Source organism: Carcharodon carcharias, chromosome 17 (genome assembly GCF_017639515.1).
Source record: "Carcharodon carcharias isolate sCarCar2 chromosome 17, sCarCar2.pri, whole genome shotgun sequence".
Lineage (NCBI taxonomy): Eukaryota > Metazoa > Chordata > Chondrichthyes > Lamniformes > Lamnidae > Carcharodon > Carcharodon carcharias.
The window spans coordinates 98,485,021-98,506,480 of record NC_054483.1 but is presented as its reverse complement, the minus strand read 5'-3'; the positions used below and the strand labels follow the sequence as shown (position 1 = coordinate 98,506,480).

General features: G+C 44.4%; 1 protein-coding gene across 1 annotated transcript in view; it reads left to right on the top strand.

Annotated features, from left to right (window-relative positions):
- rrp12 (ribosomal RNA processing 12 homolog) overlaps positions 1–9,126 on the top strand; it is a 60,804-nt gene extending 51,678 nt beyond the window's left edge. Inside the window, exons 28-34 of the mRNA XM_041210283.1 lie at positions 3,094–3,260; positions 3,718–3,825; positions 4,775–4,824; positions 5,514–5,583; positions 8,342–8,415; positions 8,602–8,684; positions 8,867–9,126. Coding sequence (XP_041066217.1) covers positions 3,094–3,260; positions 3,718–3,825; positions 4,775–4,824; positions 5,514–5,583; positions 8,342–8,415; positions 8,602–8,684; positions 8,867–8,969 — 655 coding nt within the window. The 3' untranslated portion in view covers positions 8,970–9,126. The remainder of the gene's footprint in view (positions 1–3,093; positions 3,261–3,717; positions 3,826–4,774; positions 4,825–5,513; positions 5,584–8,341; positions 8,416–8,601; positions 8,685–8,866) is intronic.
- The last annotated feature ends 12,334 nt before the right edge of the window (positions 9,127–21,460 follow it).

Sequence of the window (21,460 nt, the reverse complement as noted above, 5' to 3'; positions counted from 1 at the left end):
TCTCCAAGGGATGAGTGACCTCACAGCTCAGCACAGCATAGAGCTCAGAGGATCTGTAGCTTCCTTCACATGGAGTAATAAAAGACTTTTAAAGCATTTTTATAGCACTTTTCACAACCTAAGTTCACCTCAAAGTGCTTTACAGCCAATGAAATACTCTTCAAACATGGCCACTGTTATAATGTAGAAAAAACAGCAGTCAATTTCCACAGGCCAAACTCTCTCAAACAGCAATGAGATCATGTTTTATTGATGTTGCTTACGAACATACAAATTAGGGGCAGGAGTAGGCTGCTTGGCCCCTCGAGCCTGCTTCCACCATTCAATAAGATCATGGCTGATCTGATTTTAATCTCAATTGCACGTTCCTGCCTACCCAATAATGTTTCAACCCCTTGCGTATCAAGAGTTTATCTAGCTCTGCCTTAAAAATATTCAAAGACTCTACTTCCACTGCCTTTTGAGGGAGAGATTTCCAAAGACTCACTACCCTCTGAGAGAAAAAACTTATCTGCATCTTAAATGGGCGACCCCTTATTTTTAAACAGTGATCCCTAGTTCTAGATTCCCCCACAAGAGGAAACGTCCTCTCCAAATCCACCCTGAAGTCCCCTCAGGACCTTACATGTTTCAATCAAGTCGCCTCTTACTTTTCTAAACTCTAAACTCGTTTTAAAGGAAGTGGCTGCAGAGATAGTAGAGACATTGGTCAAAGTATTCCAGAACTCTCAAGATTCCAGGAGAGTCCCAGCGAATTGGAAAACCACGAATGTGACACCCCTGTTCAAGAAGGGAGGGAGACAAAAAGCAGGAAACTATAGCCAAGTCAGCCTAACATCTGTCTTTGGGAAAATGCTAGAGTCCATTATTAAGGAAGAAATAGCAGGACATTTATAAAAGCTTAATGCAATCAAATAGAGTCAGCATGGTTTTGTGAAAGGGAAATCATGTTTGACAAATTTGCTAGAGTTCTTTAAGGATATAACAAGCAGAGTTGATAAAGGGGAACCAGTAGAGGTAGTGGATTTGGATTTCGATAAAGTGCCACATAAAAGGTTATTGCACAAGATAAGAGCTCATGGTATTGGGGGTAATGCATTAGCATTGATTGAGGATTAGTTAACACACAACACAGTCGGGATTAATGGGTCTTTTTGGAAAGATGTGATTAGTGGACTGCCACAAGGATCAGTCCTAGGGTCTCAATTATTTACTATCTATATTAATGACTTGGAGGAAGGGGCAGAGTGTAATGTATCCAGATTTGTTGACAGTACAAAAATAGGTGGAGGGCATGTTGTGATGAGGACATAAGGAATCTGCGAGGGGATATAGACAAGTTGAGTGAGTGGGCAAAAACTTGGCAGTTGGCGTTTAAGGTAGGAAAGCGTGAGTTCATGCACTTTGGTACAAAGAATCAAAAGGCAGACTATTATTTAAATGGAGAGAGACTCCAAAAAAGTAGAGCACAGAGGGATCTGAGTGTTCTTGTGCTTGAAACACAAAAAGTTAGCATGCAGGTGCAGCAAGTAATTAAGAAGGCAAATGGAATTTTGGCCTGTATTGCTAGGGAGTTGGGTTTAAAAATAGAAAAGTCTTGTTACAACTGTACAGAGTGTTGGTGAGGCCGCACCTAGAGTTCTGTGTACAGTTTTGGTGCCTGTATTAAGAAAGGATATACTGGCATTGGAGGCGGTTCAAAAGAGATTCACTAGGCTGATTCCTGGGATGAAGGGGCTGACATCTCAAGAACAGCTAAACAGGTTAGGCCTTTATTCATTAGAATTTAGAAGAATGAAGGGTGATCTTATTGAAATGTACAAGATTCTGAGGGGGCTTGACAGGGTAGGTGTTGAGAAGATGTTTCCATTATTGGGGAATCTTGAACTAGGGGACATAGTTACAGAATAAGAGAATGCTCATTTAAAACTGAGTTGCAAAGGAATTTCTTCTTTGAGGGTAGTGAATGTGTGGAATTCTCTTCCCCAGTGAGTTGTGGAGGCTAGATCGCTGAAAGTATTAAAGAGGAGGTAAATAGATTTTTGAAATATTGGGGAGTTGAGGGCTACGAGGAGCTGGCACGAAAGAGGAGTTAAGGCCTCAGTGCAACACTCCATCAGTACTGACCTTCTGACGGTCCTTCCTTCGATAACACCTTCCAAGCCCGTGACCTCTACCATCTAGAAGGACAATGGTAGCAGGTGAATGGGAACACCACCAACTGCAAGTTCCCCTCCAAGGCACACACCATCCTGACTTGAAACCATATCATTTTTTCTTCACGGTCACTGGGTCAAAATCCTGGAACTCTCTTCCTAACAGCACTCTCGGTATTCCTATACGACATGGATTTCAGTGGATCAAAAAAACAGCTCACTACTACCTTCTTGAGGGCAATTAAGGATAGGCAATAAATTCTGGCCTAGCCAACGATACCCATTACTCATCATCGAAGTTTTAAAAAGCTCCCTCCGTACTGACCATCCAACAGTGCAGCTCTCCCTCAGTATTGACCATCTGACAGCGCAGCGCTCCCCCTGTACTGACTGTCCGACAGTGCAGCCCACCCTCAGTGCAACACTCCCTCAGTACTGTCCCTCTGACCGTGCAGCACTCCCTCAGTATTGTCCCTCTGACAGTGCAGCACTCCCTCAGTACTGACCCTTTGACAGTGCAGCACTCCCTCAGTACTGTCCCTTTGACAGTGCAGTGCTCCCTCAGTTCTGACACCCTGTCAGTGCAGCTCTCCCTCAGTACTGACACTCTTGACAGTGCAGCTCTCAGTACTCACCCTCTGACAGTGCAGCTCTCCCTCAGTACTGACCCTCTGACAGTGCAGCTCTCCCTCAGTACTGACCCTCTGACAGTGCAGCACTCCCTCAGACTCCTGACTGTGAGATGTGAGTTCCAACTGAGCCATGGCAGATGTAAGAGTTGTCAGTGCGTTATTCTCTTTGTGATTTCAGCCTTAGTTGAGAGATAATGTCAAGGAACTTAGTCTGTGCGGGGTATCAGTCTGTTCCAGTGTAATTTGGGGTCGTTTGAGATTCAAGACCTGCTTGACTTAGTCTGTTGGTATGATTTCTACTCCAGTATTGAAGAGATCCTGGCTGAGACTGATTCTGAAGACGAGAGATATGAGAAAGGAGAGAAAGCAACAAAGAACCGGATGACCCACAAGAACCGCGCGTGGCTGAAGGAAGGCGAGGAGGACGATCCCCTCAATTTCCTGGATCAAAAAGTGGCACAGAGAGTGCTGGGTAAGAATACAAGTGACAGGAGCACAAGTAGGCCATTCAGTCCTTGTCATTCAGTAAGATTGTGGCTACTCAACCTCGGCTGCATCTTCCAACCTTATCACAAATATCTGGATTCTCTTAAGTGTTCAAAAAGTGCAGGAAGGAAGAAGGGTGGGGCAGGTGGGGTGTTTGAGCAAGGGGAGGGAGAGTGTTTGTTGTGGGAGGTAGTACTGGAGGGAGGGGGTGTGAGATTTTTCTGTAGAGTGGCTGCAGGAGCACAAGCCAGACTGCATTTCTGGATGGTGTGCGGACTGTGTCATTGTGGGGGTGAGGGGCTGGTGCCTGTGCCAGGTGTCTGGGGCTGGGTTAAGGGCCAGGGGCTTGACATTGAGCAGTTGGGCTGATAAATTCCCAGGTAATTGTGTTTGTGACAGTAGCAGCTTTTCTTCCACCTCATTCAGTCTTCAATCTTTTACAGCCACTAAACCAGAGCTGAGGAAGAAAGCCAACATCAAACATGATTTCCCAGTGACCTCAGATGGCCGATTGGTCATCAGTCAAGAGGCGAAGGACAAACAAATGAATGGTGAATATTCTCAATATTTTTACTTTCTCCGTAAATAGAGCCCGGACTGAGAAGCCCTCCTCCTTTGGCCAGCTGAGTCAGAGACCACTCTTACTCCCTCCAACTCCCCTTTCCTGGTCAGCGTCAGCTGAGCTGCCCCCTCTTGTCAGTGTGGCCCAAGGTGCCGTGTCCAGTCAGTGTGACCCCCAGGTGCTGTGTCTGGTCAGTGGGGCCCAAGGCGTCCCCTCTGGTCAGTGTGAGGCCCGAGGTGCCCCCTCCGGTCAGCGTGCGGCCTGAGGCGCCCCCTCCGGTCAGCGTGCGGCCCGAGGCGCCCCCTTCCGGTCAGCGTGCGGCCCGAGGCGCCCCCTCCGGTCAGCGTGCGGCCCGAGGCGCCCCCTCCGGTCAGCGTGCGGCCCGAGGCGCCCCCTCCGGTCAGCGTGCGGCCCGAGGCGCCCCCTCCGGTCAGCGTGCGGCCCGAGGCGCCCCCTCCGGTCAGCGTGCGGCCCGAGGCGCCCCTCTGGTCAATGTGTTATTCTGTAGATCACTAATTCTGCAAGCAAACTCCATTGGTGATTTTTTCAGTTTGACTCTGAAAAGTCTTGAAACAGGAAACACACAGATCAGTCGGTGTGAAGAATGGCAGAAACCAGCTGCTGAATTTTCTGTTAGTTAGACTCAGACGCGCACTTTTCCTGCCCGGGGAGTTGACGTGAGTTTACCCAGTTAGAGGTGTGAGGGCTATACAAGGGGTCTCCCAGTTGGGGTGGTGCAGATTCAGTACATCTCCAGTCAGGGTGAGATGGAGGAATGTGGTGTCTCCTGATTGGGAGGGGGTCCTGGTCAGGGTGTTGTTGGAGTGGGGGACGGGTTGCGGGGGGCATCTTGCTCTGCTTTGTGTGCTGGAGCCTCTTACTAGGTTGGTTGCTCCAAGTTAACTTGATGATGACGGCAAAAATTCCTTTGTTATCAGGTTCCGAAGACGAAGCAAATGAAATTTTGGAGGAGATTGGAGTGAAAACAGTGAGTGTTTGTCCTCATTTAAACAGAACTTTGTTCAGCTTCTTCCAGTGTTGAGTGACAGCTATTTGGCACTTCATCATAATCACCCTTCCTCAGGGCAGCCTTGATGCTCCTCATCTGCTTCCCACCCACCATCCCACTCCACCTATCTGTCCCCCCCACCTCAGCAGTCTGTGTTCCCCCCCCCCTCCCCAGTCTCTGTGTTCCCCCCTCCGCCACCTCCCTCCCCAGTCTCTGTGTCCCTCCCCGTCCCTGTCTCCTCCCCACTCCCCATTCTCTGTGTTCCCCCCCACCTCCCCCCCCAGTCTCTGTCTCCCCCCCATTCCCCAGTCTCTGTGTCCCTCCCCTGTCCCTGTCTCCTCCCCACTCCCCATTCTCTGTGTTCCCTCCCACCTCCCTCACCATTCTCTGTGTCCTCCCCACCTTCCTCCCCAGGCTCGGCGTCCGGCCCCGCCAGGCTCGGCGTCCGGCCCCGCCAGGCTCGGCGTGTCCCCCCCCCCCCCCCACCCCCGCCAAGCAGAATCAAGATACCAGGACAAAGGCATATGCTCTGGAAAGAACATGAACAAGTGACAGATGGCCCTTGTGGGGGTGTGGTGGGGGGAGGGAACAGTGGTGGGATAGAAGATTGAAAATAGGATATAAGGGAGAGCGAACGGAGTTAATGTTTTTAATTTGTGCCTTTATAGAAACCTGTAAAGAAGCGAAAGTTTCAAAGTGCTGATGATGATGTGATGCAGACAGATTCCTGCTATAAAGGTAAGTGGGAAATTTTCTCTGGACCGCTTTCCTCGGTTTAATGTATTCAGTTCCCATTCCCTCTAAGAGCATAAATGTGTTTAGATGGTGGCCATTGGGCACCTGAGGCTGCTCTGCCTCTCAATAAGATTGAGACTCATGGAATAGGAGGGCCACTTTCCAATTGGATAGAAAATTGGCTTAAGGACAGAAAACAGTGAATCATAGTAAATGATTGTTTTTCAGACTGGAGGATGGTAGACACTGATATTCCCCAAGGGTCACTGCTAGGACCACTGCTTTTTTTGCTGCAGCTAAATAACTTGGATATTGAAATACAGAGTAAAATTTCAAAATTTGCTGATGAAACCAAACTTGGAGGAGTGGCTAACAGTGAGGATAATACTAACTACCTGCAACATGAAATAGATAGGCTAGCAGAACAGGCAGACAAGTGGCAGATGATCGATGGACCAAATGGCCTCCTCCTGTGCTATAATTCACTCTGCGAACATGCCTGATCTTCAACCTCAATTCTAAAAGATGTGCAGGAGCAGAGGGGCCTGGGGATATATGTGCACAAATAGTTGAAAGTGGTAGGCAGGTTGAGAAAGAGGTTAAAAAGGCATATGGGATCTGGGCTTTATAAATGGCAGCATTGAGTACAAAAGTAAGGAGGTAAACCTTTATAAAACACTGGTTTGGCCTCACTATTGTGTCCAACTCTGGGCACCACACTTTAGGAAAGATATTAATACATTTGAAAGAGTGCAGAAAATATTCACGTGAATGGTTCCAGGGATGAGGAACTTCAGTCATGTTGGATAGATTGGAACAGCTGAGATGATTTTCTTTAGGGAAGAGACGTTTGAGAGGAGATTTTTTTCATGAGGGGTCTGGGAGGCATGGATAGGGAGAATCTGTTCCCATTGGTAAAGGGTTGAGGATCAGAGGACATAGATTTAAGGTGAATGGCAAAAGAACCAAAGACAACATGAAGGAAGAATAATCCCCCACAGCTCATGGTTAGGAATTCACTATGAGTGTGTGCTGGAGACAGATTAAATCAAGGCTTTCAAAAGGGAATTGGATCAACATCTGAAAGGGAAAAAAAATTGCAGGGCAATGACAAAAGAGCAGTGGAGTGGGATTAGCTGAGTTGCTTGAAGGGCCAAATTACCACCTGTACTGTAACCATTCTATAGTTGCCTCCAACTCCACGAACGCTTATCCTGTGCACAAACGTTTCATGTGGCATTTTATTGAAAGCCTCCTGAGCATCCAAATATAGTGCATCAACTAGCCCCTCTTTACCCTGCTAGTTATGTCCTCAAAAAACTATCAAACATGATTTCCCTTCCACAAAATCACGTTGACCCTGCCTAATTGTTTTATGATTTTCTAAGTTCTCTGTCACCATTTCCTTAATAACGGATTTCAGCACTTTGCCAGTGACTGATGTCAGGTGAACTAGTCTGTCATTCCCTATCTCCTTTTCTTGAATAGTAGGGTCACATTTGCTGCCTTCCAGTCCATGTGTACCTTTTTAGAACATAGGGAATTCTGGAAGATCAAAACCAAAGCAGCCACTATCTCTGTAGCATCCTCATTAGTAGCCTAGGATGTAGGCCATCAGGCGGCCACGTTTTGTCAACTTAAGTCCCATGAATTTCTCCAGTAATATTTCTTTAATTTTTTTTGTTCTTGGGATGTGGGCTTCGCTGGCTACATGAGCATTTATTGCCCATCCTTAGTTGCCCTTGAGGACGTAGTGGTGAGCTGCCTTCTCAAACTGTCCATGTGGTGTAGGTACACCCACAGTGCTGTTAGGGAGGGAGTTCCAGGATTTTGACCCAGCAACAGTGAAGGAACAGTGATATATTTCCAAGGCAGGATGGTGAGTGGCTTGGAGGGGAACTTCCAGGTGGTGGTGTTCCCATCTACTTGCTGCCCTTGTCCTTCTAGATGGTAGAGGTCGCAGGTTTGGAAGGTGCTGTTGAAGGTATATCCCTAAGTTCCTCATGTTCACTAGACCTGTGGTTCCCCATTATTTCTGGAAAGTTTTTTGTGACTTCCACTATGAAGACATATATAAAGTATTTGTTTAATGTGTCTGCCATTTCCGTAGTCCCCCTGTATTCTGCCCATTTCTGTCTCTGGACCAATATGTACATCTGTTTACCCTACGTCACTTTATGTGGCTGAGGTAGTGATTCGGAAATTCTTACCTGAGAGCTTCTGCTTTTTAATTAACCAGCTCCTTAGACTCTCAGCAGAACATTCCTCATTCCTACATGAATTGCGACAACTAGACCCTCTCCATCCCACTCCAAGATCTTCTCCAGCCATGGGGAGATATCCTTCAGCCTAGCACTGAGCTTTGTTTAGTATAAGAGTTCAATCCACACACCCCTCCATGGCTTGCTATCATGTTCAATTATGGACATAAAGTAAAGGATGTGCTGGCTTTTACACTAAGTGGGTATCTTTGGGTTCCAAAGAGGAATGTTAGGTAAGAATTAAGGAGACTAGGTTGTGGCCAAGGCAATAAGAGTGTGAGGTGGGGGTGAGTGTCAATGAGGGACTGTGGGGCATGGATATGGTGGTGGGGGGTGCTGTTGGTGAGGGCCTACGGTGGGTGGGTGAGGGTCTGCTGGGGTCAGAGAAAGTTTGGGTTTTCTCTGTTTACATGCTCTCTCTCCTCTCTCCCCCACCGCCCCCCCCCCCCCCACCCCCCCCCCCCCCACCCATCTTTATTAATCTGTGGTGAATGTTTCAGCTGGAGGTTCTGGGATTCACAGGTCGACACTTACAAAGAAAAATAAAGAGCACGGTGCAGAATATAAATCACTGGTGAGTGTGAACATTCTACAGTTGTGAGGAATCAGCTATATCACACTCTGTGTGATTGCTGCATAGCCTCAATGGTGTAAAACTAATTTTTATATTAATTTGTTTGTCTCTGATGCAATTTTAATAAGTCTGCTGTTTCCTCACTAAATCTGATAAAGATTTTGACATTTTCCCCATTATTTTCAGAAAGGAAGAGGGGATGTGAAACTCAGAGGAAAGCCGGATCCTTTTGCCTATGTCCCACTTAACAAATCACAGCTGAATCGAAGGTGAGGCTTGGGTACTGATGGGAGGTAGTGATCAGGATCCTGCTCTCAGCAGTGTGTGTCTACAGGGTGATGAGTGTGAATGGAGGCAAGGTTGGCACAGTGATTCATGTGGATGCAATGTTCCCATTTTTGCTGGGTTTGAATATTTGTTCTAAAAAAAATTCTCTTCTTTGTTTCTGAAGGAAAAAGGCGAAGATTTGTGGCCAGTTCAAGGGTCTGGTTAAAGCTGCGCAGAGAGGGGCAGGAGCTGGCCGCAGATTACAGAGGAAGAAAAGGACAGTATGATGATTTAGTCAACTGGGAGAAGCTGCTGCTGTTTGAGAACTCAAGTGACTAACTCATTACTAATTTTGTGCATCAGTGATGTCTGGATACAGAATCTCAAAGCCCTAATCTTATTTTCCTGTTAATGGAATGAAATTAAATATTTTCAGAACTCTCACTAAATGCAGCCTTCATTGAACCTCAGCTCTTGGAGATTCAGAAACCCAGTTGGGTGATGTAAGGCATGGATCGTTAGTTGTTGAGGATTCACAGAGTCATCCTTTGACAGGAACTGCTCTGCAGAGTAGATTCTGGCCACAGTTTCCCCTTCTCACTGCAACCTTCTCATCATCAGTTTCTCCTGGGCGCAACCTTTATAGAAAGACACATTCCATGTATTCAATTAGTGTGAACATCAGATGACCAGAATCAGCTACATTTTGCTCCATCTGTGCCCAGCTACAGAGATAGAATTTTAATTTATTTATGGGACTTGGTTGTCACTGGCATGACCAACATTTATTACCCATCCCTAGTTGCCCTTGAGAAGGTGTTGGTGAGCTGCCTTCTTGAACTGCTGCTGTCCCTGTGGTGGAGGTAGACCCACAGTGCTGTTAGGGAGGGAGTTCCAGGATTTTGACCCAGCGACAGTGAAGAAATGGCAATATATTTCCAAATCAGGATGGTGAGTGACTTGGAGGGGAACTTGAAGGTGGTGGTGTTCCCGTGGGTTCCAAAGGGAAATGTTGGGTAAGACTTTAGAGGACTAGATTTTGTAGGGCAGTAATTATCTGTGGGAGGGAGTGCGGGGAGCGGATATGGTGAGGGTCGGTGTGGGAGGAGGGGGGTGAGGATCAACGGGTAAGGAGAGGGTCTGCAGGGGGATTGTCAGTGGGGTCTGCGGGCAGGTGGGTGTCATTGAGGGTCTGCTGCCCTTGTCCTTCAGGTTTGGGAGGTACTCCAATCTTTCTGCGTGAGGAGCCACAATTCCATTTTTTTTTCTCACTCGGGATCAATGGGCAGATTTCAGAAAAATACATGAATTTCAAAAAAAAGTTAAGTATGAAGAAAAGACACAACTTGCTGAGCAAAAATAAAGCAATATCCAAGCAATAAATTGATAATTTTACAAAAACGTTATGAATAAGACCATTAGAGTGGAAGAGGGTGTGCGTGTGTCCGGCTTCTCCCAGTCTCAAGCTGTTTACTCACTCATCCTGACCCACATGATAGTGGGTGGCAATATGTGTTGGGGGTATGGGGTTGAGGGTGACTGAGAATCCTGAGATTGGGAGTGAGCCAGGCACATACACTCACTCAATCTCTCTTTCGTCCCTCCCCCACCACCTCAGCCCAGCAGCCCCTCTCTCTCTCCCCAGGTCCCACAACACTTTCTGTCCCCCAGGCCCTGTAGCATCTTATGCTGGCCCTGGGCCCCACAGCACCTTCTCTCGCCTGTGCCCAGCAGCACCTCCCTCTCCCCCACAGCACCTCCCCACCCCAGGCCCCATAGCACCTTCTCTCGCTCGGGCCCCACAGCACCTTGTCAGCAGCAAACGTGGGAGAGTAACAGCCTGTGATCAAAGGAGCAGCCCCTTTGCAGAATCTTCAACTTCAATTACCTGTCTTAGTGGCATTTTGAACAGTGGCCTTGGGGTCACATAGAATGGCTTCAGGGGCCACCGTGGTTGGGCAAGCCTATAGATGGTACACAGGGAAAAGCTGCCAATGTGTGTTGGGGAAGGAGGGCTGCTTTGTCCTGGATGATGTTGAGCTGCTTGTGTGTTGTGGAAGGTGCAATTGGAGACTATTCCATCGCACTCCTGACTTGAACATTGTGGATGGTGGACAGCCTTGGGGAGTCAGGAGGTGAGTTGCTTTGCTTCTGACTTCCCAGCCTCTGGTCCCATTAGGATATTTATTTTTTAATTCATTCATGGGGCAATTGCCCATCCCTAATTGCCCCTGTTTCGAGGGCATTTAAGATTTCTTTCCCTAAAGGACATTAGTGAACCAGATGGGTTTTTACAACAATCGACAATGGTTTCATGGTCATCATTAGACTTTTAATTCCAGATTTTAATTGAATTCAAATTCCACCGTCTGCCATGGTGGGATTCAAACCCAGGTCCCCATTACCCTGGGTCTCTGACTTAGGCCAGCAACAATATCACTACGCCATAGCCCCCTGCTTTGTCAATGGTATCCACCACCCCACTCCTCAACCCCAGTATGTTGAAGGTGGGAGATTGTGCCGGTAATGTAATTAATTATTTGTCAAATGGGGATGGTGCTGGGAGGTGATGGCATAGTGGTATTGTCACTGGACTGGAATTTCAGAGACCCAGGGTAATGCAGATGGTGAAATTTGAATGTAGTTGGCTCTTGCAATGTAGTTGGATCTTAAATACTCCCTGAACAAGGGCAATTAAGGATGGGCAATAAATGCTGGTCTGGTCAACATCCCATCCCATCCCCTAACCACATCACATGAACGAATAATAATTGCTCATGTTGGAGCTGGCTGTTATCTGGCACTTGTGTGGCACAAGTGTTACTTGCTACTTGTCAGTCCAAGTCTGAAAGTTGTGCAAGTCTTGCTACGCTTGCTACCACGCTTGGATGTAGATTGAGGAGTTGCGAATGTTACAGGACATTGTGCAAGGTCCTTGTAGAAACTCGCCTGCATGTTGGAGCATATATTGGAGCATAGACACAATTGGAGCTATTTGAGTTGAGAGAAGGATAGAGAGGACATGTTCTGAATCACTTGTTGGGGTTTCTAACATCAAGAGAAGTGAGTTTCTCACAGAAAACCCTGCATCCTGCTCATACATTTCCATTGAATGCTTCCCCTGCCAGATAAACATGTAATGTTTTTCTTTGTGATCCGCTTTCGGCGAGCCTGCTCGCTTGTAGGGAAGCTATGTCATGTTCAACCTATCAAGTTCCATGTCGATCCCAGCCTGTCATGATCACGTTATCAACTGCAAGTTATCTTTCCTGATACATGGTCCTGTCGTTCCAGCTTGCACCTTTGTTCTTTTGTTTGTTTGCCTCATGCGAAGGATTTGGTCCGCTTGTTGAGCAGACACCATACTATGCTGCAAGCACCCATTGAAGCAGACAGACTGTGGTGGGTCAGCACCTTACTATTTGGAGGCTGTCCAACTTGAGGTGGGCGGTGGCCGACCAGTGGAACGTTATGGTCCTTCCCACCATCAGAAATAACTCGTAGCACCCATTCCCTATGCCAGTCATGTCGGGTTTAATCACTTGTAGCTGCTGCTTCTCATGTTATGTAACTGGAGTGCCCTTTCCAAGGTGCAAACCTGGACAACTTGTCTTCATCTTAACCCTTTTAGCTCCCCTAATCATTCTACGCTGTACCCCTTCCAAGGCCGATTTATACTGCTGGAAATCCAAAATCAAAACAGAAAATGCTGGAAACACTCGAGGTCAGACAGGATCTGTGGAGAGAGAAACAGAGTTAACATTTCAAGTCTCTACATGTTAAAAGGGCTGTTTTGATAAATTCAGATTCAATTTACTTTAGCGCACGGCCTAATAACTGGAACCCAAATTACCCCTTTAAACTGATTTAGGTTAACAGATATAACCACCTGGCAAAGACTCATACTGAATTAGCAAAAATACCAAAGTTTATTGATTATAAGCAAAAGAAAACAATACATTTGTCAATCAAAGACTCATCAATCAACTAAAGACCACTGCTTGGGAGGGTGGTGGAGGTGGGTTGCCTCACATCCTTTAAAAAGTACCTGGATGAGCACTTGGCACGTCATAACATTCAAGGCTATGGGCCAAGTGCTGGTAAATGGGATTAGGTAGGTAGGTCAGGTGTTTCTCGTGTCGGTGCAGACTCGGTGAGCCGAAGGGCCTCTTCTGCACTGTGATTCTGTAATCAATCAACTTAATGAACTAAAACTTATCAACTAACTAGTAAGAGGAAATAAAGGTAAGGTATACTTCCCAAAACTCTCTAGACCTCACATCTTCAAATGGATGGTCATTCCAGAAGTGGAAAACAAGCTCAACCCTTCGTGCTGATAAGGTAATCACATCTGTCTCAGAAGAACACTGCACCTTCCTGGGACCCACACGAACAGAAATGCTCCTCTGTCCCTTGCCCAGCATTACAATCGTGATCTCTGCACTGACAGGAAACTCATTCCTGTCCACGAAGATCTAAATTGGTTCCTCTATACTTGGCATATATAACAATATGGTTCCCGTAACCCCTTTTTATACCTGAAAAGTGATGTCAACCCATCTCAGCCCATGTTGTAAATGGCTAGTTGGTCAATAATGTTACAAGGGTTAATTTCATTAGTTCTGGCTAATTGCAAATATTACTTAAACTTAAGACATTGAACTGTTTCAAGATGTGTTCCTTATCTTAATGCCTTACAAGCATCTCATTCATCAAGCCAAGACTGAGTCAGTCAAGGCCGGTATGCTCTTGATACAGCGGGGCTCTTGGTTAGTTCAGGTTCTTCCTCTCCCAGCCTCTGCATTTTTAATCCTTACAGAAGGAAGTTAGTGGAAAAAATACAGGAAACTGACTTTATTAACTATTGATTATCAATTACTTATTCTTCAATTACAGGGTAATTGAGTTATTTTCTTATAATATAATCATTGGTTCCCAGTCGGTGACTATAGTCCCGTATTAAGTTAGCTTGTGAAAGGTTAGCAACATCAACTTGGCTTCTTTTCTGCCCACATGTTAGTATAAAATGGCGACTTAACCAAGTCAGTTATTTGCAGGATACATGTTTATAACAATCCTTTAATAATAAAAATGGTTGAGTTAAGCAAGCACACTAAATCCTATCAAACAAAAATGTAAAATCTAGGCTAGTTACAAGCCAGTGATCTTTCATCAGAACTGGAAATAGTTAGAAGTAACAGGTTTTCCCTTCCAAATAAAAGATGTTGCTATGGAAACCTGCATGGGTCCTAACAAAGCCCATTTCATGGGGCATGTGGCACGTTCTTTGTTTGAATCCTATTCTTGAAGTTTGATGCCTAAAATTTAACTTAGTCACTGTAAGTGAGATCTGATCGAGACTAGGTATAGGTGAGGCATCATTTATCTCCTTTCAATTCCAGATCCCTTGAGCTAAAGGGCCACATTGCATAGCACCTCTATACCTCTATCAAATCTCCTCTCAACCTTCTCTTTCCCTTCAGGTTGCTTACCCAATTTCCTTTGAAAGCTACGATTGAATCTACGCCCACCATTCTTTTGGGCAGTGTATTGTAGGTTGAAAACATCTGCGTAAACTTTTTTTCCTCGTAGCCTTTGGTTAGTTTTCCAATCCCCATTATTCCTAATCCTCTTGCTCTTGACCTTTCCACTATGGGAACAGTTTTTCTCTACTTACTTTTTCTAGGCCCCTCATGATTTTGCACACTTATCAAATCACCTAAGGGTAATAGCCCTAACTTCTCTAATCATGCAACTGAAGTCCCTCATCCTGGAAACCATTCCAAGTGGAATGTAACTCTTTCGAGTACAAACTTGTTTCCATCTGTTTTTCAGATGAAGTTACATTGTTTCATAGTTTACCAGTGTGAGATTTGAACTCTTGATACTCTTTCGAGTACAAACCTGTTTCCATCTGTTTCAGATGAAGTCACATTGTTCCATAGTTTGCCATTGTGAGATTTGAACTCTTGATCTTGGGGTTACAAACCCAGTACCATAACCACTTGGCTATTTAGGCCAAGCCCAAGTGGAATGTAGGTGCAGCTGGCAATGTTAGCATTTATTGCCCATATCTAATGACCCTTGAGATGTTGGTGTTGAGCTACCTTCTTGAACCACTGCAGTCTGTTTTGTGTCAGTATACTCAGTGATGTTAGGTTGGGAGTTCTGGGATTTTGGCCCTGTGACATTGAAGGAATAGTGATATGGTTTCAAGTCAGGTTGAGAGAGACTTGAAGGGGAACTTGCAGGTGGTGGTGTTCCCATGCATCTGCTGTTCTTGTTCTTCTAAGTGGTAGAGTTCATAGGTTTGGAAGATGTTGAAGAAGCCTTGGCAACTTGCTGTAGTGCATTTTGTAGATTGCACACAATATATGACAAACCTTCCTAATGGCCATAACCTAAATAAGGTGAATAAAATAATATTCAAAACCAAATAAAACCCCAAAAACCCAGACAGCGATTCGTTGTTGGTCATTGTGAAGGAGGGAGGTGCTCAGTGGAGAAATTCAGTAAAACCAGGCTAACAAGACCAGTTTTAAAAAGAGTGACAGCATTACTAAGTAATGACAGACTGACAAACTATTGGAATGAGGGCGGTCTCAGCCAAACTACATCATTCTGTAAAACAAAAAGTTAATCCTTGCATTCTGTAATACTGAAACTAGAAGGACTGATAGATCCTGGAGGCAACCAATGAATTGGTGTTTGGCTAAGTGTCAATGAGACATAAGGTTATGAATAATGAACCCCTTAATCCCCTGTCCAAATAGTGCAATGTTTTCAAAGTCTATCAACATGGGATGACCCACATACACCAATACGCCAATGTGTATTTCTGTAAGTAGCCTGTGACACAGCCAGTATATATGGTATTTTTGTGAAATAAAAAAATGCCATTCTGCTGGATAGAAATGCAATCCAGCCCAATGTGATGGAGATCTGACCTGCAAGTACAAGCGTTCTATATGAAATCAAATTGGCCTTGTCTTTATTTGGTTCCTATGATTCTTTAGCAAACATTGACCATGAACTTATGGTGAGAATGTGGAATTCGCTATCACATGGAATAGTTGAGATGGGCAGCATTGATGAATTTAAAGAGAAGCAAAGTAAGAAAATATAAGTGGGAGAAAGGAATAGAAGGGTCAGCCGAGAGGGTGAGAGGAAGTTGGAGGAGGGACACTTGTATGGAGCCAGTATTCACCAATTGGGCCAAATGGCTGGTTTCTGTGCGATTATGGAATTTGGCACTAATGTCTATTACAGACAAGACCAGGGATAGTTGATATGAGGTGAGTGTTTGCAAGTTGTGCCATGAAGAAATATTAATGTCTATAATGTTATTGGAAATTATTTTAAAATTAGAATTGTAGTTATGTGTGTGGCTTAATTGGATTAAAACCAGCCAGCCTGGGTGCTTTGATGTACAGCAGTTTTGAGATGTTAATTAGGTATATGTAAGGAGGTTAAAAGGTAAAGTGCAATTTGCATTTTTAAATAAACCATTCAAAAGATTGGGTGAAATCTTGCACCTGGCTGGTTGGTGCCAGGCAATGTTTTTGCTGACAACTGTGTCTGCAAAAGAAACGAATTGAAAGGAATCTCATTTTTGAATTCATAAGATCAAATGTGCTTTGCCTGGTGTTTATTTAAAGTCTACGGTTTACTGTTGACTTGGTGAAGATTTACCTGGGAGTGATTAATTTGGGGATTTGTTTAACAGTTATGGTAGTAATTTGTAGACATGTGCATGTGTTTAATTTATTGTTAAATTAATAACTTTAATTTAGTTTTATATTAAAAACATTGAGGCTTGGGGGTTTTATTCCTGGATTCAGAGCTGCATCTCAAATATACCAATTGAAAATATAGATTATGACAGTTGTTTAAGTTTCCCTCTGGGATTTAAACAACTCAGCCTTTACCAACAGCTGTGTCACAACAGTTATTGTAGTTGATTAGACCTTCCTCCCCCAAAAACTCAGTATTTCTAAAAATCTCAATTCAACAAAACTACCCTTGTCAATCAGAAGCACAAGATTCACTGTCTGTCGAGCCTGCCATCCACCATGTTTCCACTCCTTCTACCATCTTTAGAAACAATTGGGAGCAACTAATATCCTGTCCCAAATGCAAAAACAAATTATTGTGGATGCCGGAAATCTGAAATAAAAATAGAAAACGTGCAACAGGTCTGGCAGCATCCGGAGAGAGAATGGAAATAACATTAATTACCTCTCATCATCAGAATCTGCAGTAATTCAGCAATTCCTTACCATTGATATTTATTCTTCCAGATCTGGCATAGTTTCCACTATGACACTCTACCACACGTCAGTTCATTGGCTCTGCCATTCCCTGGTCCTAGAAAGGCTGAGATTTGAAGCTTTCTCATAGGTGGTTTCCTGGCCCAGCACCTCAATAAGACTGTCATGGGGGCAGCTTCAATCAAAATATCTGACTTCACAATCACAATCTTAATAAAGAGATATTGAGAAAAAACAAAACATTTAAATATTTAATCAGAGATTGCCATGAATAAGAACAGAGCAAAATAATTGGAGAAAAAGAGAAAGGGAAATGTGTATGAAAGTGATTTTAATGCCCAGCAGGATCTTCCTGCAATCCATGTCTTAGGCAATTTGAGAGTAGTTTAAATCACAAGTGAGAGGGATGACATGAGTGTGGAAATCAGGCAGAAGGACTGTGATATAATTAAAGAAATTAGCATAGAAAGGGAGGAGGTTCTAAGTGGTCTGGCAGGCTTAAAAGTAGATAAATCTCCAGGCCCAGATGAAATGTATCCCAGGCTGTTGAGTGAGGCAAGGGAGGAGATTGCAGGGGCACTGGCAATAATTTTCAATACCTCTCTGGCCACAGGAGAGGTGCCAGAGGACTGAAGGACAGCCAATGTGGTACCGTTATTCAAGAAGGGAGGAAGGGATAAACCAGGGAACTACAGGCCAGTCAGTCTAACGTCAGTGGTGGTGAAACTATTGGAAGTAATTCTGAGGGACAGAATTAATCTACAATTGGAGAGGCAGGGATTAATCAAGGACAGTCAATTTGGTTTTAAGGGGAGGTCATGTCTGAGCAATTTGATTGAGTTTTTCGAAGAGGGTGAGCAGGTGTGTAAATGAAGGCAATGCATTTGACATAATCTACTTGGACTTCAGCAAAGCTTTTGATAAGGCCCCACATGGGAGACTGATAATGAAGGTAAGAGCCCATGGGATCCATGGCAATTTGGCAAATTGGATCCAGAATTGGCTGATTGGCAGGATGCAGAGGGTGATGGTCGAGGGGTGTTTTTGTGACTGGATGCCTGTGTCCAGTGGGGTTCCACAGGGATCGGTGTTGGGCCTCTTGCTGTTTGTGGTATATATAAACGATTTAGACTTGAATGTAGGAGGGTTGATCAGTAAGTTTGCAGATGACACGAAAATTGGTGGGGTGGTAAATAGTGAGGAGGATAGCTTTTTGAATACAGGAGGATATGGATGGGCTGGTCAGATGGGCTGATCAGTGGCAAGTGGAATTTAATCCAGATAAGTGTGAGAGGTGATGCACTTGGGCAGGATAAACAAGGCATGGGAATACACGATGAATGGTAGGACCCTGGGAAGTATCAAAGATCAGAGGGACCTTGGTGTACATGTCCATCGGTCCCTTAAGGTAGCGGGCAGGTAGATAAGGCAGTTAAGAAGGCATATGGAATACTTGCCTTTATTAGCCAAAGCATAGTATATAAGAGCAGGGAGGTTATGCTGGAACTGTATAAAAAGCTGGTTAGTGCCACAGCTAGCGTGCAGTTCTGGAATCCGCATTTAGGAAGGATGTGATTGCACTAAAGAGAATGCAGAGGAGATTTACCAGGATGTTGCTGGGCTGGAGAATTTTAGTTATGAGGAGAGATTGGATATACTGGGGAGATTGAGGGGGGACATGATTGAGGTGTATAAAATTATGTGGGGCATAGATAAAGTAGACAGGAAGGAACTTTTCCCCTTGGTGGGGTGATCAACCGGGGCCATAGATTTAACGTAAGGGTCTGGAGGTTTGGAGGGGATGTGAGGAAGAATTTTTTCACCCAGAGGGTGGTGGGAATCTGGAACTCACTGCCTGAAAGGGTGATAGAGGCAGAAGCCCTCATAACATTTAAGAAGTATTTGGTTGTGCACTTTGTGATGCCATGGTATACAAGGCTATGGGCCTAGTGCTAGAAAATGGGGTTAGAATAGTTAGGTACTTGTTTGACTGGTGCAGACTCGATGGGCCGAAAGGCCCTTTTCTGTGCTGTAGACCTCAATGACTAAACTGCTTTGCAACCAAATCACCGAAGTAGATTCAGAGTAAAAGTGAAATGGATTTATACTTTGTGCTGCTGACTATTATTTATTACTTGCAGCAATGTAACAATTCTCATTCATGCTCCTATTCAGTGGGCTGAAGGTATCAGAAGCTGGTTGTTGATCTGGTGCTTTATTCATGAATATGAAAGTGTTGCTTTCTCCGACTGCATATCTGTTGCATATTAGCTCTCTGCCTCTGATGTTCCAATTAGCAGCAGACTGAGGGGAGGGGACTGAGAGTTTTCTCCTAGTGACACTGAGTGAATCATTCTGTCAGCTCTCAGACTGCAGGAGCATAGTTCTGTCAGATGGAAGAGCAAAACAAATTGTATGCTGAGGTAATGAAGAAAGAAAAACCTGCAGTAATTCAGCAATTCTTTACTATTGCTGGTCATTATCGCAGATCTGGCATAGCTTCTGCTGCCACTCTACCACGCATCTATTCCTTGGCTTTGCTGCAGTTGGTTCGTCACAAGACCCAGAAAGACAGAGATTGCCCGTGGTGGGACATCAGTGATTCTAATGTGATCTTTTATAATATTTTACTGCACATCGATGAGCGCAGGCTTTATGGGGGAACCATGGCACAGTGAGTACAAGTAGTGAATGTAAGAACAGAAACCATGAGGCCAGTTCCAGAATATTTAGATTCTTAAACCTGGACCATTTGGGTCCCGTTCTCTGCAATAGATTGTGATCCAAGCATGTGGTGGGTATAAAATGGGATCAGACTTAAGTTTGCTCACTGGGAGCCATGAGCGTCAGATTCCTGTCCTCAGAAAAATTATAGGCATTTGGTGAAAATGTCATTCCCTCCAATACCTGCATGCATGGAATGCTTATCAATATGTTTCACAGCAGAAGTGGACTGTGGATTCATCCTCACAATCCAAAATCATAGCCATTGACCTGTCGCTGTGACCAAGGGTGGGGAATTAATCAGTGAAACAAATTGGGAGCTAAAAAGAAGGGAAAAAATTGTGAAGCAGACAGGACCTGAGAACTGAGAGTGGACTGACTGTTTACTAATGAGTGTACGATTGTGCTCACCAGTTACCTGTAAGTGTGTACTGGCTGTGTTCACAAGTGCTCCACTGAGTTTGTTATCGACTGTGTTCACCAATGAGTGTGGATGTGTTCATTGGTAAAAATGTAATGGATGTAGTGTATATGATCTAGTGATCTTTGTGGCTTGGATTCCCCCATTCTTGATGTTAGTTTGAATCTGGCGCCAAGTCAATGGGACCTCCAGAAATAGTTATGTCATCAAGCAGGATAAGCAACCAGTTACATTTAAGTATTCTCAAAGACAGCAAACCAGAATGTGAAATGCACTGATTATCCTTAACTTTTAATTAAGTTTCACAGAGAGTGAAATAAATGATTGGAACATGTACATGGGATTAAGGTAGAAGCTAAAATATCTTAAGCAAACTTTAAAAAATGTTATTTTAAAAATATGGGGATAATTAAAATCATAATAGAGCAACTTGGCATTCCAGAAATACAAAATTAGTTGATCAAGACCAGAAAGGTTTTTCAACAGTAATTATGAACTTGTATGCTGTTAAAAACTCAGATATAACTCCATTCAATGGAGTGTAACCATTTCAAGGGTTTTGCGGTGAGACATATAGTCTGGGGTCTTCAACAGTGTATTTTTTGGAGAAATGTAGAATTACTGACAGCAACTTTTGGATTCTGTGTTTAACTCTGCACATGTGGACTCAAAAAGATGTTGGTTCAGAGGCTTAATGACGGCAAACACTAACAGTTTGGCTATCATTATTATAGATAAACCTGGTCCTATGTATTGCTAGAGTTTATCACAAGAGATGTGGAATATAAAAGCAAAGGGGTAATAATAATGTAAAACCTTAGAGCTCTGATTGGATTGAGGTGACATTTATGGGAAGGATATTGGAGCTTTAATGATTGAGGCAGAAACTGTGTCTACATTCAAACTTAAAATTGGTTATGTAGATAAAGAAAAATGGGATACAGGGATATGGGAGCAGGATGGGTAACTATTTGTCCATGTGGAAGATAAATATTGACATGGACTGGTTGGGCGAATGTTTAACTGTTAGGTTTTCTAGTTAGATATGCTAGGTGTGTATTCAAAGGGCAGGTGGGTGTTGGGTAGGCCCAGGAGAAGCCGGGAAATGGCCCCCCACCCGTGATCGGCCCCCAACTGTGATTTCACACTGGCTGGCCAATTAATGGCCCATCAGTGTGAAAGATGTATCAAGGAGCTGAGCGCTGCTGGGATGGGGGTGAGAAGAGTGAGAACGCTAAAGTCTGTGCATGCGTGGGGTAGCGTGCACTGAAAGCTCCCTAAGGGCACAGAGCTGCCTCAGGGAGCTAAAAAATTGTGGATTCAAATATAAAGATTTTAAAAATGAGAGAAATATGCCCCCACA